At 41.6% G+C, this 22422-nt stretch overlaps 2 protein-coding genes across 2 annotated transcripts in view; one reads left to right on the top strand and one right to left on the bottom strand.

The window, feature by feature from the left end:
* Nucleotides 1-22422, top strand: part of RUVBL2 (RuvB like AAA ATPase 2) — a 615067-nt gene that overhangs the window by 172720 nt on the left and 419925 nt on the right. The window lies entirely within an intron of this gene.
* On the bottom strand, nt 5537-22327 carry CZH19orf81 (chromosome Z C19orf81 homolog). The gene is made up of 6 exons (XM_070727894.1): nt 22200-22327; nt 16518-16582; nt 12590-12668; nt 10895-11015; nt 7628-7767; nt 5537-5811 (listed from the first exon to the last, which is right to left on the bottom strand). The coding sequence occupies exons 1-6, from the start codon at nt 22325-22327 to the stop codon at nt 5604-5606; spliced, it is 741 nt and encodes a 246-aa protein (XP_070583995.1). The 3' UTR covers nt 5537-5603.

Here is a 22422-nt window from a genome sequence, read left to right as displayed (position 1 = left end):
GTGATGCAGGGGCATCTTTGGCTAAAGTCTTAAGGTTGACTACAGTTTCCAGGTTGTTTTTTTAATTTCTCTGGAATCACTGGAGCTTCATAAAAGATGCCGCTCATCTCACTTACAGAGACAATAGTTTAAAACATGAAGTATTCCTGAAAGTGGGAGGTGGGGTTCTTTTAGGGGGCATAGATCAAGCTTTCTCAGATTTTGAAAAGTCTGGCTACTTCATTAAGACAATACTAGTCAAGATTCTAGTCCTCATATGAATACCAAGTGATGCCTCACACCTTTGAAAAACTTCGTTGAGGGACTGCCTAGGAATTTTTGTATTTCCTCCAAATGTGACTTGGATTTGGCTGTGGGGGTGTGTGGGGGCAGCAGGACGTCTGGTTCTCTGAGATGGAGTGAAGAAGGGGCTGTTGGACTGATCCTAGAAGCATTGAGAACTACAGCATTGAGTCCTTTTGCCTTAATGTATTGAAATGAAGTATGTGATGTTGACTTTGTGATTCAGGGATCCATTCCCTGGGATGATTATTGGGAATGGGGGTGGGGGTGGGAGTGGTGGTAATGCCTGCATTTGACAGGGTTGTGTTTTGAATTTTATTGTGATTGCTGGGTGGAGACAGAGGCTGTGGAGAAGAGAGTCGGTATGTTCCCCTCCATCTCCTAATCTTCTCCTGTAAATCTCCAAGGTGATCATTCTGTCCTCCCCAAAACCAACACCTGGCCCTGTAGCATCCAGGTGCAATGTATAATAGGATTACACCAACATACTATCCATCTCTACACACATGCAAATATATATATATATATATTATATATACATAGCACATCTTCATTTTTTGTTATTGCTGGAGAGAGGCCACATATTCCAGAGTCAATTATTCAACTTCAGCTTACAAGAATGTTGGTAAGAACCAATTTTGGCTCCTGAGTGCAGAGGGGTGGCTTCCAATCCTACTAGGATTCCACTGCATGCTTGAGATTCCTGCTGGGCTCTACTTTACAAAGTTCAGCTCGGTTCCCAAGTCTGGAGAAGTGGTTGTGAGGGGGAGAGGGGGCACCCATGGCCAACACCTATTCTAAAGGTTCCTCATCTCCATTGAACCTGTTCACCTCTCTTCCGATGCTGGGAGGATGAATTCCTGTCCTGCTAGATGCTTCTCTTGAGTCCTCCATCACGGCCGTCTTAGATTCATACTCCTAGAATCTAGCTTGGGTTGACATTTGATGTTTGTTTTGACTTAATTCCACCTACCCTGGGAAAATGGCATTTTGTGCCATCCTCATTCTATCTCCAGATGTCTTTTGAACCCAGGATTCCTAGACTTTCTTCCTCTTTGGTACCTTCCTACCCCCAAAGGAACTGTACCTCATGTTATGGGCAGAATCTTTTGAAATGAATGTATTTAATCCTGTTCTGCCTAAGATTACCTTATGGCATTCAGGCAGATCTGCCTCACATGTTCTATATCTGTCTGTCTATCTCTCTCACACACACACGCACACACTTCCTATACACCTTCCTCTACCAAATCCGTTATCCTGGGCTGGAGGTCTTGACTCTGCCTTCAATGCCTGTGCAGAGCAACTAATGTAATTTACTGGTTTTATTTACAAATATAAACTTTATGGGATACAGAGGTTCTCTGTAGGTGTGTTTGCATCCATTAATGTGTGTTTTGAGGCAAGACCCTTGGCTCTAACCAAGGATTTGCAACGTTCTTCACTATCGATACTTGGAACAGTAACACAGAAAACCAGGCAGAGATAAAAAGCAATGCCCTGAGTTGGGAATTTGGGGAGACAATGGCAGAGTTTTGCCAATTGGTTCTCCTGGTAGTTTGGTTACAGCTTCTGAATGCTGCAGTGAAGAAGAGGAACAGTGGGGGTGGTTCTGCTCACCCTTTGAATGTATTTTAGTGCTGGCAACTCATTCACCACTTTAGTTCAGTAGCAGCACTAATACCGGACTTGAAAGCAAAACTCACAAAGCCACATTGTAAACTTTCTCAAAACCTAAGTATCTTGGTAGAATTCCTCTTGTTCAAAGATGGGTCTTCTCTCACTCGTGGAAAAAAAGAAGTAGAGGACTTTCTCTCTAAAAAAAGTAGAGTTATTCTCTTTAATCTTGCAGGCCTGTTTGCAGAGGAGTAAAAAGAAAAGTCAAAATGGTAGCCATAATCATGTGATCAATGCCCTGACCTTTTTAAACACATCTGTTAAAAAAGTGGGAGGGGTTCTGATTGCATGGATAGAGTCACTATTTTGATTTTTTTTAAAAAAATAAATAAAGTAATACCACCCCATCCATGAGTGGAGGAGAAGGGGATAGCAGAGGCAGACCAGGTCCCTGGGGATAAGCAAATGGTTTGCTGTATGTTGAGCTTTCATACTACATTCTCTTTAGTAATTCCCAGTGTCTGCTTGCCCTGATGTTTGACTCTGGTTTCTGGCTTGCAGTCATAATTTTCCCTCCATGCTCCAACTTTTCTGAGTTTGGGATCACTACAGACCATTGCAGAAAATAGGAAAAAGCAGCTTATAGTTTTTTGCCATTGATAAAGTCAGTGTAGGGGGAAAGCAACCAGTGGCCAATTTGGTCAGGCTGTTTTTAAATATGAACCCACTTCTAAATCTTTGATGTCCTGGATTATTTGCAGCAGATTTACAAGAAATTCTGGCTTAGAATAGTTAAATCAGACCAAGCAGAGCGGGAGTGGTGTGGTCTCTCCGCCACCCCAATTAAGCAGTTCTGCTTGCAATTGAGATGAAGCTTTCAATCTTTCTAGCTTATCCAGTGAAGTTAATTGGTTCTGTTGCCATGCCAGTGTTTTACACCAAGTTACTGAACCTCTGGGCTGTGCTAGGAACAAATAAGCTCTTTTGCCAGAAACCTGGCTATGCTTGATTTAGGGAGCTCATAAGATGTCCTCCCAGTGGCCTGCTAAGGCACCAGGCAGCAGATATGATCAGATCATTACTCAAAGAACACTTGTTAAGGAACTCACCAATTAGATTGCAGAGCTTAGTGTTCCTTCCCCCAATGCTTTATGGGATAGTCCACTTCTATCAAAGGCTCTATTGATCCTTGCCAGATTTTGCCGTTCAAAGTCTCCACCATCCTCATTAGTAATATCCCTTATCAACACTGGAAGTCATTAGATGTGCAGGTAGTCCTTGACTTACAACCACAATTGAGCTCAAAATTTCCATTGCTAACCGAGATAGTTGTTAAGTTACTTTTGCCCCATTTTATGACCTTTCTTGCCATAGTTGTTAAAGAGAATCCCTGCAATTGGTAAGTAGAAGTGCAGTTGTTAAGTGAATCTGACTTCCCTATTGACTTTGCTTTTAAAAGGTTGCAAAAAGTGATCTAATGAGTCCTGAATACTGCAACCCTTATAAATACATGCCGGGATCCCAGGGTCCAATTTTGATCACATAATCATGGGGATGCTACAGCAGTTGTAATGTGTGAAAAACCCATTTTTTTCAGTGCCACTGCAACTTTGGACACTGAACAAATGTTTGTAAGTCGAAGACTACCTGTAGTAACCTGTTCACATTAAACATTAGGAACTGTCTAGTGTTCTGAATGAGAATTACTGAAATACAATATAGACTGAATTTGAATACAGAAGAAAAGATTGGGTGGAACAGTGAATGAAATATCTTTTATAACAAATCCCATGCAGATAATATCACTGCAGAAGAGTTCATGGCTGGGGATTACTGTTCTTCAGACTCAGAAATTTAGCCCAGGAGCAAGAAGACAACCCACAAGAATCACCTAGCTTGGTAAGATGGACAACATGCCTACAATAGGTGAGCTAGTAGTTCCAAGCAGTGTGGCCCTGTGGTAATTTTGGTATGATCCTTGGACTATTTTGGCCTAATACAGAGCTAGTAAAGTAGGGCATTTGGAAAAATCCCAAGAGCAGTAAAAGTATCCCACTGTCCTGGTACACTAATTACTTGACTACTGTACTTTGGGGGTGCTATTTCCCATTGCCAATATAGGCTTGGAGGCACCCAGAGAGGACACTCCATTTCCATTGTCCAGTTCTAGGTTAGAAGCTGCCATTCCCTACAGCTGACCCCCTTTCAATCAATCAGAGCATAACTATTCTGATATAGAAGGAACATGTAATCATGACTCCAGTGGGAAAGCATTATTTTTAATAATAACATTTTGGAAGAAGAAACAGCAGAACACAGCGCCAAACATTTCAGCTCTGTCTGATTTCCCCAGTTACAACTGTAGAAGGTATAAATGGGTTGGACTATTGCTCCCATAGCCATTAATTATACTACGCTCAATGTAGCTCTGGGAACTCCGAAGCAGGTGAACATCAAGGTTGAGGTTGTTGGCTCCATTGCCGATCGCAAGGGTGGGGGGCATTCAGAATATAGCAGATGCCAGAGGCCAATACAACATCCATACCATTATTGACTATAGTTTATTATAGTATTTTAAATTTATTATACATAGTACACAGTTGTACAGTTAAGACACTTGTGTTGTAATTTTTACTTTAAAATGTAATTTATTTCTGAAACCAAATGGTGCTTATTCTGAAGTAAGATATATGATTGCCTAAAGCAATCTACTATTAACATTATAATTACATTTGTGTCTAAAATTATTTAGCTGCCTGTGTTGCAGCCATGAACTTCTTGCCCAGTAACAGCTGAATCATACAACTGGATAAGGAGAGTTGGGGGGAGGGGAGCAGACGTGACTTGGGGAAGCTATATGCAAATTGTAAATCAGAACATTCAGCAATATAACTTTCTATTAAGATTCTAAAATTAAAGGTCCTCTGATAAATTTCAGATGTTAACATTTACTCAGAATAGGTCAGGCACCAGGGGGTGGATGGGAGGGAGAAAACATAACCTGTTTCAATTTTTCCAGCAATTTGCATGCATGAAAGGATTGGGTGGTTTTTTAAAAAAATTAAAAATAAATAAAAACTATATCAAACAAGCAGAAATGAAGCAATGATGTTTCAATCTATACAAATTCGCCATAACAAAAGAAAGTGGACTAAAGCAAACTTGGCAACAATTGGGAATTTAAACTGCGAGAAATAAATTACGTTGCAAGAAATCAATGTATGGTCTTTCTAGAGCAGTATTTCTTAACCTTGATAACTCTTAAGATACATGGACTTACAATTCCCAGCTGAAATCCACATGTCCTTAAATTGGCAAGGTTGAGAAACATTGTCCTAGACTTTTCTGCTTTTCATACAGTTAGAAGGACTGTCTTGTTTCTCAGTTTCATTGGAAAATAGTAACAGATTTTGGAAAATAAATCTGACAAACTTCACCCACAAAGGTGTGACAGTTCTTCCAAGGTTGCATACTTTGGAGATAGGCAAAGCCGAAAATATGTACTTCAGAGGTCCTCTAGGGGGCCCCCTCTTTTCAAATGTGTGATTAGAAAAGCCCAAGAATAAAAGCCAGGAATGTAAGCTTTCAGGGGAAACATTCTCCTAATTTAAGAAAAAGGGGGGGGGGGGGGAATTAGATAGATCCACAAGCAGGACATCATCATGTTTTGCTTGGCTTTGGATTCATATCCTTTATGGAGGATGTCAGATGCCATCCAAGTGACTGGCTTCCCAGGAGTCACTGAGTGTGTCCAGCAGACGCTGGCGGGCTAAGGACCTTCGAAGGTGCATGCGATAGTCCTCCATCACCAGGTTATCCCAGCGTCGCAGCACAAAATGGTTTCCATCCAAGGTTAATCCGCAACATAACAGCTGATTCCGAGTTCGGAAATCTGATACTGTGATCAGCCACCTGTATAGGAAGACAAGAAAAAGAAGATGGTTTCATCAAACTCCATTATGATGGAGAAGTTTCCTCTGCTCCTTCCCCAAGACCTCATGGTTCAATAGGTTCAGAATAATCCCTTTAAAATTTCAGAATGACCCCTTTGACAAGATCAGTGCAATAGGCAAAAATGGCAGGAGTCAGTGGCATAGATGACACAGAGACAAACAATGGAGTGTGTCTACAGCAGATTTTGCTTTTCTCAGAAAAAGAGTTGAACAAAATCCCCAAATTATTGAAGGCTAACTTCCCCAGTTAAGCAAAAGCATTTAGATTTCTCATTTCATAAACTCAGTATGCTTCTGGGTTGAATATTCAGCTTTTATAGTGCACAATTTTACATCCCATCCCAAGGGCTGCCTTTTGGAGCGAAAGGCTGTATGTCCAGGAGGCCTCCTGTGTCCTTTGCCTAGATTATAAATTTTCTTTTTTATGGCAGGGCTGCATAATTTACACTGACCTACCCATAGCTGCCATTCAACTGGCATGTTTAATGCAACAGAAAAGTGAAACTCTTAAATACATCAAGAAAAATGGTAACTGGCCTGGCCTGGCCCAGATTATGCATTATTCATCTGCTAGATCAGTATTTTAAAAACTTGGTAACATTATGGCATGTGGCTTTATCTCTCAGAAATCCCCAGTGGCTCGAGAATTCTGGGAGTTGAAGTCCATACTTCTTAAAGCTGTGAAGTTTGCAGAATGCTGAGCTAAATTGTGTCCTGAACTTTCCTGCCTTTAATTGAATGCATAATTGTAAGGAGCATAAATGAACTCATCAAGATTTATCCAACTAAAGTAACTTCTCAAGAACCCAACACTGGGTTAGTATAACATACATTTAGTTTTGTTACTCACTTAACTTGTTTTTCCAATTTACACAATATATTGGATTATAGATTAATCAGACAATACTGGTTCATATAATGCAGTATTTTTTTTTTAAAAAAAATTAAAGTTAAGCAAGCTTATTATGTTTTTTTAATGCATTCACCAAAGCTTTGCTGGTCTGCCCAGAAATGTTGTGCAAACACAGCTAAAACGGGGCCCTAAACAGTGTGTCTCATACGAGTCAGGAGAAGAAGGGAGATCAAATGATAGATTCCATGTTTTATGCAGTTAGCTGTTTAGAGTCACTAGACCAGTGGTTCTCAACCTGGGGGTCAGGACCCCTTTGGGGGTCGAACAACTATTTCATAGTGGTTGCCTAAGACCATGAAAAAAGACAAATTTCCCATTGTGTTAGGAACTAAAGCTTCTATTCTGGCACCTTGGAACATATTTTTACAATCCGACCAATCAGGCATTTACAGTGGGGTGTCCCTCTGACTTTCTGCCAATCATCTTAGAGATCTGTTGGGAGAATTGGTGCTAGACTTATGGTTGGGGGTCACCATAACATGAGGTATTAAGGGGTTGCGGCATTAGAAAGATTGAGGACCACTGCACTAGAGATGGACGACCATATGATAGATAGGTAGACAGACAGACACTGATTGACTGATTAGATAGATAATAGATTAGATTAGATTAGATTGAAGAGAGAGGGAAAAAGAGGGAGGGGGAGAGAATTATGGGAGTTGAAGTCTATACATCTTAAAGTTATCAAAGATAAGAAACACTGATTAGCCTGCTGGTCAGTGAAGGAAACTACATATTGTCTCAGCCAAATGTTTTTTTAATGATCTCATGAGACAAGCAAGTCAAGTAAAGCTGAATGGCCAAACAGATTTCCCTTAGTCCAGAGGATTGGGGGATAGAGTAGTTGAATATCTATACCAACCTGTTCTTCCGCCCAGCAGTTCCACAGATTACGTTGATGTTTTCAAATTGGATGCTGTGTAGTAGACCTGCTTCAAAGGCATTGGGAATGACAGCTTCTATGGCTGCTAGGATATCAGCATGCTTCATTTCCTTTTCAGGCTAAAAGTCAGAAGGGATGCTCAACCATTGAAGCCCATCACCTCTCCCTCTTCCAACACCCGCTAAGAACCTTTTAAGTTGTTATGTCTTGTGTGTTATAGTTCTACCCTATCTTTATTATTGGACTTCTGATTTTCTGCTATTCCCACATTTTCCCTTCCTAACATCTTATAAGGTAGGTTAAGCTGAGAGACTGGAATCACTCAAGATCACAGAGTCAGAATCATAGTTAGCATTTTTCACTTATGTGAAACTAATACCACTCTCAGGATTCCCAGAAAACATGGCTAACTGCTTTATCATCCTCTATGTTTCATACTACAGATAGTCCTTGACTTACAACCATTCATTTAACAATGTTTAGAAGTTACAACAGCCTCAAAAAAAAAAATTACAACTCATCCTCAAAGTTATGACTGTCACACAATTTCCACTATCAAGTAATCACAATTGCGTGCTTGGCAGCTGGCTTGTATGTATGACTGGGTAGCATCTTGCGATCATATGATCATGATTTATGGATCTAAATCAATTGGGGAAGTCAGAGTTACTTAGCAACTATGGTAAAACTGGTTATAAAATTGGTCACATGATGACAAGTTTTACAAACTGATTTATGATTCGATGGTGGGACAGAAACAGCATTGGTCACACTTAGCGGGATAGAAGGATACTGCAACTATCCTTGCTCTTCTTGATCTCTCAGCAGCCTTCAAGATCATTGACCATGGTACCCTTTTGTGCCAGCTGCTGGGTTTGAGGCTGGGTGACACAGTTTTGTGCTGCTTTGGCTCCCTTCTTTAAGGTTGGTCCTAATCAGTGTTGCTAGGAAGTGAGGTTCAGCCCACAATCACTCCTCTGCTGTACCATAGGGCTCTACACTCTCTCTACTCCTTTTTAACATCTCTATGAAATGCCGGTTGAGATCATTTGCCAACAGGTTAAGGTATCATCAATATACTAATGATTCTCAAATTTATATATTTACCCCTGGTGATCCAAGTGATACCATTGCAATTTCTGGAAGCTGTGGGGGACTGGGTGGGGAACAACAGATTACTTTGGGTGCATAGAGCTTTAAGATACGGAGCTTTACCCAACTTAATTCTGGATGGGGTTGCACGACTCCAGACAGACCCAGTTCACAACTTGATGGTTCTGGTCAGCTCGAAGAGCACTTGGAAGTCACGGCTAGGACAGCCTTTTCACAACTTTGTTTGTTGCACCAGTTGTGGCCTTTCTTGGATCAGGAATCCCTGAGCTCAATCAGTCAAGCCATCCATCTCATGTCTGGATTACTGCAATACACTCTATATGGGACTATTCTTGAGGAATATTTGGAACCTTCAATTAGTGCAGTGTGGCAGCATAATCAGTTCCTGGGTTCCCTAAGATGACCTATATTATAATTGCTCTGCAAACTGTACTGGCTGCCAGTCTCCTTCCAGATGCAATTCAAAGTGTTGGTTATTATCTTTAAAGCCCTGTATGGCATGGGTCTAGGTTAGTTGAGGAACTGTTTCACCCACTGGGACTGGTTTGCTCCACCTGCGTCAGCAGAGGAGGCATGTTGCAGGCTCCATTGCTCAAGGAATTCCAGCTGGTGGGGTGCAGAGAAAGGGCCTTTCTTTGTCATGGTTTCTACCCTGTGGAACATCTTACTCCCTGAGGTGAGATTGGCTCCCACCCTTCTGTACATCTGCAAGAGCCTGAGGACCTGGTTATGCCAGATGGCCTGGGGCCCTAATGGGGAAACATCACATGGAGGTGATTGTTGAATTAAGAGCAAATCCCACCTCCCACAGCTCCGCCATGCATCCTATTCTCTTCTCATTGTCTTTTATCAATATCTTGATTGGAATATCTATTTTTATTCTTCTAAATATATTTATTTGTTAGATTTTTAATATTTGAATGCTGGAAGCCACCCAGAGTTGTTTGCTATGAAATGGGCAATGAATAAATACAATAAATAAATAAATGAAAAATGGAAACAATAAATAAAAATGATGGAAACTGGAAATGTAAGTGGAGGACTACCTGTATGTTTGAATATGGAAATTTCACTAATTTCTTCATTGGGTTGTTCAGGCTTATTCCCACAAATCAGTCTACTTTCTCCTCTCCATCCTATCTCCTTTTTCTTTTCTAAGCCAGCCAAGCTCTCAACCAACATCATAATGAATATATGAAATTGAACTGTGGTGGTACACTGGATAGAATGCCGTATTGCAGGCTCACCCCCCAAAGTCAGGAGTTCAATCCTGACTGATTCATGGTTGACTCAGCCTTACATTCTTCCAAGGTCAGTAAAATTGTTATTTTGATTTTTAGGAGCAATATGCTGACATTTTTAAGCCATTTAGAAAGTGCTGTACCACTCTGGAATGGTATAAAAATGTTACTACTGCTGCCATTTTTATTTTTTATTTACATCATCATCATCATTATTTTATTATTTATTTGAAAAAAATTCCAAAGTTAAGGCTAAATTGCCCATGAGTGCATTATGGACAGCTAATAAACTCCATTCACTCTGAATAATTAAATTTTCTGGGTGAACAATTCAGGATATCCACAAGTGTTGTCCTTTCTAAAATATTTTCATTAGTACAGCTAAGCCATAGCATATTTTTGCCCAGATATATTGTCACTTAAAATGCCACAGTTTCTAATGTACCTTCAGACACTATTGACTGTGACATTATGGTTGCTGTGATCACAATTATACTTTCACAAATGCATGTTATAGATGTGAATAATTAAGTATACAAGTGAATGGGGGGGGGGATTGATCATTTGTATACAAGTGAATTAAGTATACAAGTGAATGGGGGGGATTGATCATTTTTTAAATTACAGCATTTCTAGATGGGCCTGTGTGTTGCTCTCAGGCCTCACACACTTCTGTGCACAACAATGAGATCTGTCTGGGATTTCTCTTATTTAAAAAAAAAACAAATTAATCTGCTCTAACCCAGCACACAAAAGATGAATTTATCTAACTTCTCTTTGGGACATGGGGAAAAAAAATAAATAGCAACTGTTTTTCTCTCTGAGAGCTTAGCTCTTTTCAGACATCTTAAAAGGGCCCTGAAACTCTTTCTCCCAGTGAAGTTAGACTAACCGGATTTTCCAAACAAAGGCAAAGGGGTCGGGCAGCAGGCGGCCGAGGAAACTTGCGGATGCAAGGCATTTCCATGTCCAAGGCTTCATATTCGGCAATGATCTTCTTCAGATACTGACGCCTAAGTGGAAACAAAGAAAGGTGAAGGCCATGCCCAGCCTCCATTAATAGGACAGAGTGTTAGGCCTCGGAGTCGTCTGTTTTGATCTGGCCTCTCTCATCAGAAGCTGAGAAAGTACTTTCTGGCAAAGCAGAAGGACTCGTTCCTATGTCAGAGGCAGTTTGGCATAGAATTTCAGCTCTTATTCTCATTGGTCTGCTTGTGCTCTTTTCAGAGGCCTCCAGTTGGCCATTGCCGCTAACAGACGTTGATCTAGATAGGCCTTTACTTGCCCCACCAGACTTCCTAAATCTAGGGAAATGGACAATATTATAGTGAACCAGTATGGGTATTGTTATTTTTTTCATGCTCACCTGGTATAGCCTCTGTTTTGACCAAGAGGCATTTTGGAAATACAAAATGGCCCCCCACTTCCAGAACAGAACTATAAGGCCTCCATATAGGAAAGCTACTTCTCCTTCCCAAAGGTGATCTTCAGAAAAGGGAACTGAGATCGGATTGGAAGGTGTGGGGTGGAAACCCAAGACTGTAAAGTCCAGTGGGATGGGAAATAGGGCGTGGGGGGCCTCAGAAGGGGGAGGGGGAACTTCAGAAGTCAGCAACAGGTCACTTGTGAAGAGATACTGCCATGCTGGATTGGACTTGGGCCTGCAACAGGCCTCCCAAGGCACTCAAGTCCATGTTCCGCTTAACAACTGCAACTGGGAGAGAAGTACAGTGTTCCCTCGATTTTCGCGGGTTTGAAATTCGCGAAAAGTCTATACCACGGTTTTTCAAAAATATTAATTAAAAAATACTTTGCAGTTTTTTTCCCTATACCACGGTTTTTCCCACCCAATGACGTCATATGACAATGGCAAACTTTGGTCTGCATTTAATAAATATTTTTTTAAATAAACTTTAATAAATAAACATGGTGAGTAATAATCTGAATGGTTGCTAAGGGAATGGGAAATTGCAATTTAGGGGTTTAAAATGTTAAGGGAAGGCTTGTGATACTGTTCATAGCCAAAAATAGTGTATTTACTTCCGCATCTCTACTTCGCAAAAATTCAACTTTCGCGGGAGGTCTCAGAACGCATCCCCCACGAAAAGCGAGGGAACACTGTAATTGTAATTGTTAAGCGAGGCAATCACATGAGTGCTTCATTTAAAAAACTGCCACTACTTATGACTGGGGCAGGCTTTATTACTGTCATACATTAATTACCTGTATTTAATCATTTTCTCTTCCGTCCCATTAAATATTTCAGGATTTAGTGTCAATTTTCAAAGAGACTCCCTCTCCATACTTGGGAGGAAATATGAGATCCTACTCTAATATCTTAGTATCGCTACTAATATCCTGTCATACTGAGACATTGCTCTCTTGATAATGCCGCTGCTCAGGAAATTGCATTATATTTTACAGACTAATGATAAATCTTCAGGGGCTTTGAAGGACTGCAGCAGGATAAAGAATGTACCCTTCGTAGGAGAAGGAACAAGGGATACGGTGCTGCAATTCAGCCTCTGCCTCTAATAATCTTTTTCTCCCTAATGTTGACTCCTTATCATTTCAAAGTCCTACTCACGAAGTTTTTCGAGGAGGTGGGCAAGGTTGCTCCAATTCAAGAAAAAGGGAAGATAGCCCTTCACTCTCAGGTTCTGGAACTGAAAGCAAAATGGTTAGTTAATGTCTACACTGTAATACATAGTTCTTCCATGTAAAAAATCAAAACATGAAAAGAATCTCCTGAACCCAATCAAAAGCTCTCCATGACCAGCATGGGTTTTTTTTTCATATTGATGAACCATCTGCCTGGGAAATACAGAAGATAAAGACCATTTATGAGTTATTTTGGTTTGCACTTTCATTTTACACGCACACACAAAAAATGGTGGACCATTATATTTTTTGTGGTAAGTAGAAGTAGAATTCACAATATGTATTACCTAAGTTCCTGAACAAAGAAAGTGGGACATAATTCTAATAAATAAAACAACATGCTACAGTATTTCTGGATGGAACTATCTAAACAGTTGCACAAATATTACTGTAAGCAGTGGTTCTTTCTAATGTTGTGATCAGTGTTCCCTCTAATTTTTTGGGGGGGTGGGTGGAAAAGTATAGTGTCTGAGCGGCAGTCCCTTTGGGACTGGGCGGCACAGAAATAATAAATAAATAAACAAACAAACAAACAAATAAAAAACCCACCCTGTTTTGCCTCAGAGAATTTCAAAATAAAATACTGTACTGTGTGTCTATAACAGTGAGCTCATAATAGGGCAACTCTATCAATATCAAAATGCCACTTAAATAGTTGAGCTAGTTTCAAACTAGACTTTGATTTTCTTTCTCTCTTCCTTACTCCCATTCTTTTTCTTTTTCTTCCTCTCTTTTTTCTATCTGTTTCTCTCTCTTCCTCTCTCTCTCCTTCCCTCTCACTCTTTCCCTCTCGGCTTCTGGGCAGGTTTGGAAAACTCTGAGTTGATGATGATTTTTAAGTGAGCGATTGCTCACTGCTCAGCTTAGAGGGAACTATGGTTGTGATCCCTTAATACAGTTCGTGTTGTGGTGACCCCCAACCAAATGTCTAGTGCCAATTCTCCCAACAGAGTTTTAAGCTGATGGGTAGGAAGGTCAGAGGGACACCCCTACCGTAAATGCCTGATTGGATTGTAAAAATATGTTCCAAGGCACCAGAATAGAAGCTTTAATTCCTAACACCTTTGGAAATTTGTCTTTTCCCATGGTCTCAGGCGACCCCTGTGAAACGGTCATTCGACCCCTAAAGGGGTCCCAACTCCCAGGTTGAGAACCACTGCTGTAAAGGGTCTGAATTTCAATCAAAGTTTTGTCTCTTTTGTGAGACTTCTAGCTTAGCTGACCTGATAAAAAAATCGCACTAAAGTCATAAACCTCAGATCTTGAGCCATAAGGGTAGGATTCATCTAACATGCTAAGCCAAATCACATTCAGGTTTGGCAACATGTACAAACCCCACATAACAGTATATTCTACTTGCTCATATTTAACTGGTTATAGGGTGGGGTAGAAAAATCCAGGCAGTTGTAGGATTAGGGAGAGTTTCATCTAGTTTTTCATAACCCTGAGTTGACTAGGCCAGCTGATTATTTTATTTATTTATTTATTTATTTATTTATTTATTTATATCCTACCTTTATTATTTTTTAATAAATCACTCAAGGCAGAAAAAAATATAATACTACTACTTCCTCATATTTCCCCCCACAACATCAACCTTGTGAGAGAATTTGGAGTGAGAGAGAGTGACTGACCCAAGTCATCCAGACAGCTTTCATCTGTAAGACAGGACTAGAAATGACAGTCTTCTGGTTTCTAGCTTGGTATCTTAAATCACTAGACCAAACTAGCTCTTGGGTAGAGTTTGGGATTAATCCTTTCATCTGAATCCCAGCACAGATATGAAGTCCTTAGCAAACCTACAAAAACAGGCTTGTCTTAGGAACTCAATCCCTTTATTTAATATTTCACTCCTTTTCTTCCCAAATGATAGTAAGCCTATCCCAGCTCCATCTGCGTCAATCAGAGTCAGGTAGATTTTAAATTAAAAAAACTGATTTGAAAAATAAATATATAGGAAGCGACAGCTACACAGCTGCCCTGCAGGGTCTGGCAACCTAGAGTTTAGAAAGTGGATTCCTTTTCTCCCTGGTGGGAATCTGTCATGTTACGCCCCTGGTATACAGGGATAAATATTTTCTGTGGGCACTATGCTACAACATAGAGTTGGAAGGGTACTCAGAAGTGTCAAGCTGAATCCTCAATTCTGTATCTTGTCTTCAATATTTAATAATCTACAACTACAGCAATCCTCACAGGCAGACTCTGTATAAGTAATTCCAATAAGAAATAGCCTACCGCTTCTGTGACCAATTTGATTTGTTATGAATCTTACTTCGAAGACTTATTTCATAATAAATAACTTTCCCTGTAATTTCTACCCCTTTGGATTTGCTCCAGTGCCCTAGAGCAACAGAGAATTCATCTTTTCCATCACAGAAGTAGGGTCAACTCCATTTTCTACACAGAAGCCCTTCTAATCATATCTGTTTTCTCCCTTTAATGCAAAGCTGAATAACCTGCCACTTTTTAACAGTTCCAGTACCCTTTCTAACAAACTGCTGAACATTAGGCAAATGAAAAGTATAGTTAATTGGAAATAATATAAGTCTTAGGGGGGCAACACAAGCTCCTTTTTTAAAAAAAATCCAGACCTTTGGAAAAAAGAGGGGAAATCTAAGTGAATCCAGGTGGGTCGTGTTTTCTTCCATGGGCATCGGAACTTGATCCACTATGGATTTTGCTATGTGCCAATATATTCTGCATGGTTGTGACCACCAAGTGTTAGCCATTTAACCATCAGCACATTCTTTCCAGTGCTACTGGAAGTTCAACCTGTTCTGTCCAACACTACAATAGGTGTGTACAAAAGGCTGCAGTTTTAACCATTTTGAATGCAAAACAGCTACACCTATACTATATACTTAGGTTGGTTATTAAATCTGTCCATTTTAAAAGTTACATAACATGCACTAACCACATGATCTTGCAGCTAATTAAAAATTTAAAGCACAATTGGAGCTGCTGGTCAACGGAATCTGGCCAAGCAGAGTGTGGCAGATAAACAGATAAATTAAGTCAGCCTGACATCTGTCCCTCAGTTTCCAAGCACATTTAGCATACTTTCCATAATTCCAAATAAATGGCTGCAATATTCTTAGTTGCTAAATGAAACCATTGGGGGGATACAGTTTATGAATCATTCACAGGAAAAGTAAGTAGTAAAAATCAACTATAATTACACTTCACATTTTGCATGAATATATCTATTAGGTCACAGTCCTGGTTTAAATGAATGATACAGTATTAGCATAGACAATGAGTTGATGTCTATCATGATGGAAGCATGATTAAACTGAGTCTAAATAAACTAACAACATGTGCATTGGTTTACTTATTTGGTGCAATCCCTTGCGAGTTCCTCATGGGTTATCAAACTTTAAAGACCAATGGCAGGGTTGTCCTCAAGTCACATAAAAAGTAGTATTGCTTCCACTGCACCATTACAGACACATATAGACTGTTTATACACCTTGTGGAACTTTCTGACCCATAGAAAAGTAATAGAAGAACATTTGGAGTCCAACATACCAAGGTATGAATTTAGAACCACATTTGGCCATCATTACAGAATCAGGTAACTTTGCATTTTATCCATAGTCTTAGCAATAGCACCATGAAGCATCAGCTTGATCTGTCTCCTGATTTCTTGGTTAGGCCTTAGTTCCCTACTTCCAAGCCATGGCTTACCTCCTCCTAATTCTTTGATTGCCTTTCTCCCATTCTAGCTTTAAGGTGGAATAGATCATTATGTTATTAGCTGGCCTAGCACAATAAAAGATGGAGATGGAAGTGAGGAGGGGCAGGCCACCTGCAGTTCCTTCCACATCCTCAAGAGTCGAAGAGGTACTCACCACATTCTCCTTGGCTGCTAGAACGGGATTGACATCTGGGTCCTTCATTCTCTTCTTCCTGCATTCTTGAGTAGAAAAAAACAGTGAAACTGAACCTCGACTTCTGGCTACTCCCTTCCTCTTACAACATGATGCATTATTGCCTGATCCAAACTTCAGATATCTCCCCCAAAGTAGGAAGACCCAGAGGAATAACACTTTTCAGATTCTCTCAGAAGTAAAACTGCTCATTTGTTCTAACAAATTGTATTTTTTTCATCACAGTAATAGTTATTCATGAACTTCCCTGCCAAAAGATGTGAGCTGTTGTGCAACTTAGATGACCTTCAAGGATCATTAGACAAATTCAGGAAGAAGATGATGATTGCTGGCTACCAGACCTGATAGAAATATTGCATTTTCATGATCAAAGGACTCTAAATAAAGTTGTTATCAAACAATAGCAGGAGGATGTTGGTACCCTCAATATCTTGTGAGTTTCCCATGGAATTTGGTTAGTCCTTTTGAAACAGGATTACTAGACTAGGTAGGATCTTTCCATGTTCTTCATATTCCTTGAGGTGGGAATTTTCCTCGATTACCACCGAAAAAGGAAGATAAAAGGCTATTATCTAGAGTCATCTTTGAAAATCATCTTAGTTGCAGATCAGCCCCACATCAGTTGGCAGGGAAGGCCCATGAATCAACTGTCATATGAAATGAATACATGCCGCCATATATTATACTTGGGAGGAAAATATTTCCCCCTTGTTTTTTTTCCCTTCAAGATCTGGATCCAAAGTCATCGCACTGTGCATACAATGTAGGGACTTGCAAGGTGTTGTGGTTAGCTCTGGCCCAGCTCCTGCCCCAAGGAATGTGCAGGTGGATGTGGGGGAGACATCCACATGCTGCAGGCCTGTTTTGCTCCCAGTGGAATCTGCCGATGAAGTCTCCTCTGACCAAGGAGGCCTGAGTGACAGGGAGGAGGAGAGTTTGGCAGACAGCCCAGGAGGAGATCAATCATCTGTATCATCTCTGGATTCAGAACAAGAATTAATTTACACATCCACGCATGTGTAGAGTGATGCATAGGAAGCAACAACTAAAGGATTATTACAAGAGAAAATGAAGCCACCTGTGGTTGGGTGAGGCTGCTGTAATTAGTGCTGCTGCTATAAATAGCAGCGTATGGGTTTGGCCGTTGTGGAGAATTATCTGATCGTTGTGTTTCATGAATGTCTTGCTGACTCCGGCCTTTATTTGTTGACTCTTCACCACTTTGAAACCAAAGCAGAGCAAAGCGTGTTTCACTTCGTGGAAGAAGAAGGGCTGTGACTTTCTTCACAGCTGCAAGCTAAGTACTTACGAACTGATAAGGGACTTGTACAAACTACCAGGTTGTTTTGGGACGAGTGCTCTTTGCAATACAAAAAGAGTGCTTAGTTTATTTTGAATTTTGTGATAAAGAACATTGTTTTGAATTTTCAAAAGTGTGTGTGTCTGAAATTTGTACCTTTGAATTTTGGGGAGGCTCCTACCAGAGAGTCCGGCAGAACACAAGGGGACAGCTTTGATTCACATAATTAATACTTCCAATATTACAATTATAAGAACTGATTGTCTAGAAAAGCCATTTAGGGCATAAAAAGAAAACAGATGCACCAAATATTCTTTATTCCAGACACATTTCCAGTTGACTGGAAAGAGGGGGGGGGGAGACATTTTTTCAGCAGGAATAATGTTGAACATGACATACTATTTCTATTCATTCCCAAAACAAATGAAGAAAGTATTTGGAAAGACTTCATAGTTGCAGTTAACCAGCACAGTCACTTTCATCCCCTTGCCTCTTAATTGAAAATATATTTCTAATCTGAACCTTCCACTGAGAAGAGCAATCACACTACAGTGTTGGGCACATGATTTGCACACAGATGGTGCCAGATTCAATCCCTGACAGCCTCAGTTAAAGTAACTTTGGAAAGCAGATTGTTGAGAAGAATATCAGTCCCTGCCTGATAAGCCAGAAATCCATTCTGAGCCAGTCTGAGTGTCTCGGCAGGCAGACACTTGCTCTTTTGCTCCTGTTCTTTATTCTTGGCACTGGCTCTCTTTCACTTTATTTCTCTCTTCCTCCCATAGCGTTTTTTCTCTCCTTTCTCTCCCCTGACTCTCAGCAGACAGAAACCGTGGCATTGCTGTCTTTTTCTGTAATTTTTGCTTGCATGTGTTACAAATACGTTTTATATCTTTGTGTTTCCAGAGAGACTGAGCTGAGCAAAAGGACACGCATGTTGATTTCTATAAAAACATACTATATGTAGAATAAAGGATTTGGACCCTTTAAATTAAGGCAGTGCGTCTCAATTAGTTGCTGTTACGCCCCTCCTAGGAAGAAGTACATATTCCGCACGCCCTCCCAACTCTCCGATCTGAGCCCCAATGGAATTTTAATGTTAATAATAATGTTAATAATTATTATTTTTCTAATTAATTAATTAATTCATTCATTCATTCATTCATTTGATTTGTATGCTCTCCTTCTCCGAGGACTCGGGGCAGCTCACAGTACATAATATAACAGTACAACGGCAAATCTAATTAAATTTAAAATTACAATCTAAAAATCCAATATTTAAAAACAATCATACCAGTTCAATCATACAACATATATCTCATTTCTTTGGCCAGGGGGCTGAGACCTAATTGCCTTATTATAAGCTGTAAGCAAACTTTTGGCAGGGAAAGGCTGCTCTACCCACTTACCTGGGAGTAAATCACACTGAACTCAGTGGAACCTATTTTCAGTTGGACAGGCATAGGCTACCGTGGTTAGGGCCCTCTTTTTGACATGGGGCCAGGCCAGATTAATCAAGCTGGTGTTTTGGGGTCACCAGCCTGGCCCATAATGTTGCTCCTGCCGGGGAGTCACAGCGAATGGTTGGAGGAGGCTTTAGGGTGCCATTTGAAGCTTTTGCCCAGCTGCAGAGGATGCTCCTCCTTGTCCAGCAGCAGGTTTGCCATTCTGTTCATGGCTACCATGGCCCGTGCCGAAAACAACAAGAACCCATACAGTTGCCCTGGCCCGCCTGGTTGCCTTCTCTTCCAGAGTCAAAGCAGCATGCAACTGGGAAAACACTCCCCATCCAGGGAAATCGATCGAGAGGGACCACTCATGTTTCCTGGGGTCATACATGCCTCCCTGGGATTGTTCCACACACCCACAGGAGGGTGTGGCCCACTATCACCTGGACTGAGGGGAGCTGAGGGGAACTGAGAGGAGTAGTAACAGCTGTATTCACGCTACTAGGGGCTTCATTCCGGGCGGTTGTAGAGGATTTAGGTGATTTAGAAGTAAAACGCAGTGAGAAGATCAGCTGTAAGGTGGAAGATAGCGACTGTTTTTACGAGCCGCCCCCGCTGTCGCCTTTGCCTCTGCCTCTGTCTTAAGAGATTGCCTGGACTGAGGGGAACTGAGAGACCGGTACTGAACCACTGAGCAAATATTGGAGTTAATATCTAGGGTTTCAGGTGGGCTTGTTGCTCATGTATCTGCCTCCCAGCTGTGTGTCAACAGCCCTGCCTGTGCTACTCAAGGAGGTAGCCGGGCTGGCGATGGGGTTCCCCAGATTTATCATCTTGGGGGACTTTAACCTACTGTCGCTCAGTGAAACCTCAGGGTTAGCACAGGAGTTCATGGCCACCATGACAGCCATGGACCTGACTCAAGTAGTACAGGGTCCGACTAATGAGGGGGGGCACGCACCCAACATGGTATTCCTCTCTGAGCTATTGAGTGATGGTCTGAGACTAAGGGGTTTAGAAGTGTTGCCTTTCTCATGGTCAGTCCATTTTCTACTTCGGCTCGACTTCCTGGCTCCAATCCTTCCCCACAGGGAAGCAGAACTAACTAGGTGGTTCTGAACGCCTGATGGACCCAGAGGACTTTCAAAGGGCGCTTGGGGTTATTCCAGATGCACTTGCCCGCAGAGGAGGGCTTGGCACACAGCCCAGGCAGTCAATCTCCCTTATCTTCCCTTGATTCAGATGATGACATTTTGGACCCACGCAAGCGCAGAATTATTCGTAGAAGAGACCAAGTAAGAACATATTACAGGAAATAAGTGAGGCCATGTGGGTTTGGCCATTGTGGAAGAATATCTGATCAGAGTTCGTCAGAGTTCGTCAGGAATCCTGTGTCTTCTGGACTTTGTTGCTTTTTCACGCCTTGGAAAACAAAGCAGAGCAACGTGTGTGTGTGTCTCACTTCGTTGGAAGAAGAAGGGGTGCGAAGTTTCTTCACAGTTGCTAGCTAAGTACTAAATGACTGCTTAAGGGTAATTGTACAGACTACGCGATTGTTTTGGGACGAGTGCTCTTTGCCATACAAAAAGAGTGCTTTGTTTATTTTGCATTTTGTGATAAAGAACATTGTTTTGAATTTTCAAACATGTGTGTGTCTGAAATTTGTATTTTCAGGAGGCTCCTATCAGAGAGCCCAGCAGAACAAGGCGTCTAGAGAAGCGATGAAGGAAGAGTAAGTCCGAATCTGATCGAACACTTGTAAGAGCTCATATTCAAACTTACAAAGTGGTGCTCAAGGCGGCAAGATGCGCGTATCATGCTGCCTTGATTGCATCAGCGGAATCTTGCCCGGCTACTCTGTTTAGGGTGACCCACTCCCTTCTTAACAGGGGGGAGTTTGGAAGCCCTTGCAGAGTAGTGCTGAGGATTTTAACACATTTTTCGCTGATAAAGTCGCTCGGATCTGAGTGGATCTTGACTCCAATTGGATAACAGAGTCGACTGATAACAAGTCAGTCGAGGTGACTGGGGCTCTTACTTGTCCATCTGTCTGGGAAGAGTTTTATGTGGTGACACCTGATGAAGTGGACAAGGCCATTGGAGCTGTGAGTTCCGCCACCTGCTTACTGGATCTGTGTCCCTCCTGGCTGGTCTCAGCCAGCAGGTAAGTGACACGGAGCTGGGTCCAGGAGATTGTCAAAGTTTCTTTGGGAAGGGGATCCTTTCCGGCTCCCTACAAAGAGGCACTTGTGCACCCCCTCCTCAAGAAGCCTTCCCTGGACCCAGCCATTCTTAACAACTATCATCCAGTCTCCAACCTTCCCTTTGTTGAGAAGGTGGTGGCGCTCCAGCTCCAACGGTCCTTGGAAAAAGCCGATTATCTAGGCCCTCAGCAGTCAGGATTCAGGCCCGGCTACAGCACGGAAACTGCTTTGGTCGCATTGATGGATGATCTCTGGTGGGACCGGGACAGGGGTTTATCCTCTGTCCTGATGCTTCTTGACCTCACAGTTGCTTTCAATACCATTGACCATGGTATCCTTCTGTGCCGGCTGGAAGTGGGAGGCACTGTCCTTCAGTGGTTCTCCTTCTACCTCTCCGATCGGTCGCAGTGAGGGGTCAGAGGTCGACCTCTAGGTTGCTCTCTTGTGGGGTGCCTCAGGGGTTGATCCTCTTCCCCCTGCTATTTAATATCTACATGAAACTGCTGGGCAAGATCATCCAAGGGCATGGGGTGAGGTATCATCAGTATGCTGATGATACCCAGTTGTACATCTTCACCCCATGTCCAGTCAACGAAGCAGTGGAAGTGATGTGCTGGTGCATGGAGGCTGTTGGGGTCTGGATGGGTGTCAACAGACTCAAATTCAACCCTCATAAGACCTCAGATCTTACCTCAGACTGGTTTCAGGAGATTCAACTTCCCAGGAAGCTAACTGTGGACATTCAAATCCCAGGATTCCAGAATTCTGAACCCCTTTCTTGGGAGGGGAAGTTCCATTTTGCTGGACCTTGGTGGCCATGACTCCTCCTTTATAAAAGATGGTCCTCCAGGGTGTAAATTACAGTTGTATCACACCTGCCATGCTGTCAAGTACTAATGGCACACATTATATAA

This window comes from Erythrolamprus reginae, chromosome Z, assembly GCF_031021105.1.
Source record: "Erythrolamprus reginae isolate rEryReg1 chromosome Z, rEryReg1.hap1, whole genome shotgun sequence".
Classification (NCBI taxonomy): domain Eukaryota; kingdom Metazoa; phylum Chordata; class Lepidosauria; order Squamata; family Dipsadidae; genus Erythrolamprus; species Erythrolamprus reginae.
Note: the sequence above shows the minus strand (reverse complement) of the source record. Positions and strands in the feature narration are given on the sequence as shown.

Coding starts and splice junctions, on each gene's coding strand:
- CZH19orf81 (XM_070727894.1), bottom strand. CDS start 22,327: ATGGCCACCAAGGTCCAGCAAAATGGAACTTCCCCTCCCAAGAAAGGG. Junction 16,583..22,199: donor TCTCCTGAAACCAGTCTGAG/GTAAGATCTGAG, acceptor TTTCTACTCAAG/AATGCAGGAAGAAGAGAATG. Junction 12,669..16,517: donor TAGCAGCCAAGGAGAATGTG/GTGAGTACCTCT, acceptor TTTTGCTTTCAG/TTCCAGAACCTGAGAGTGAA.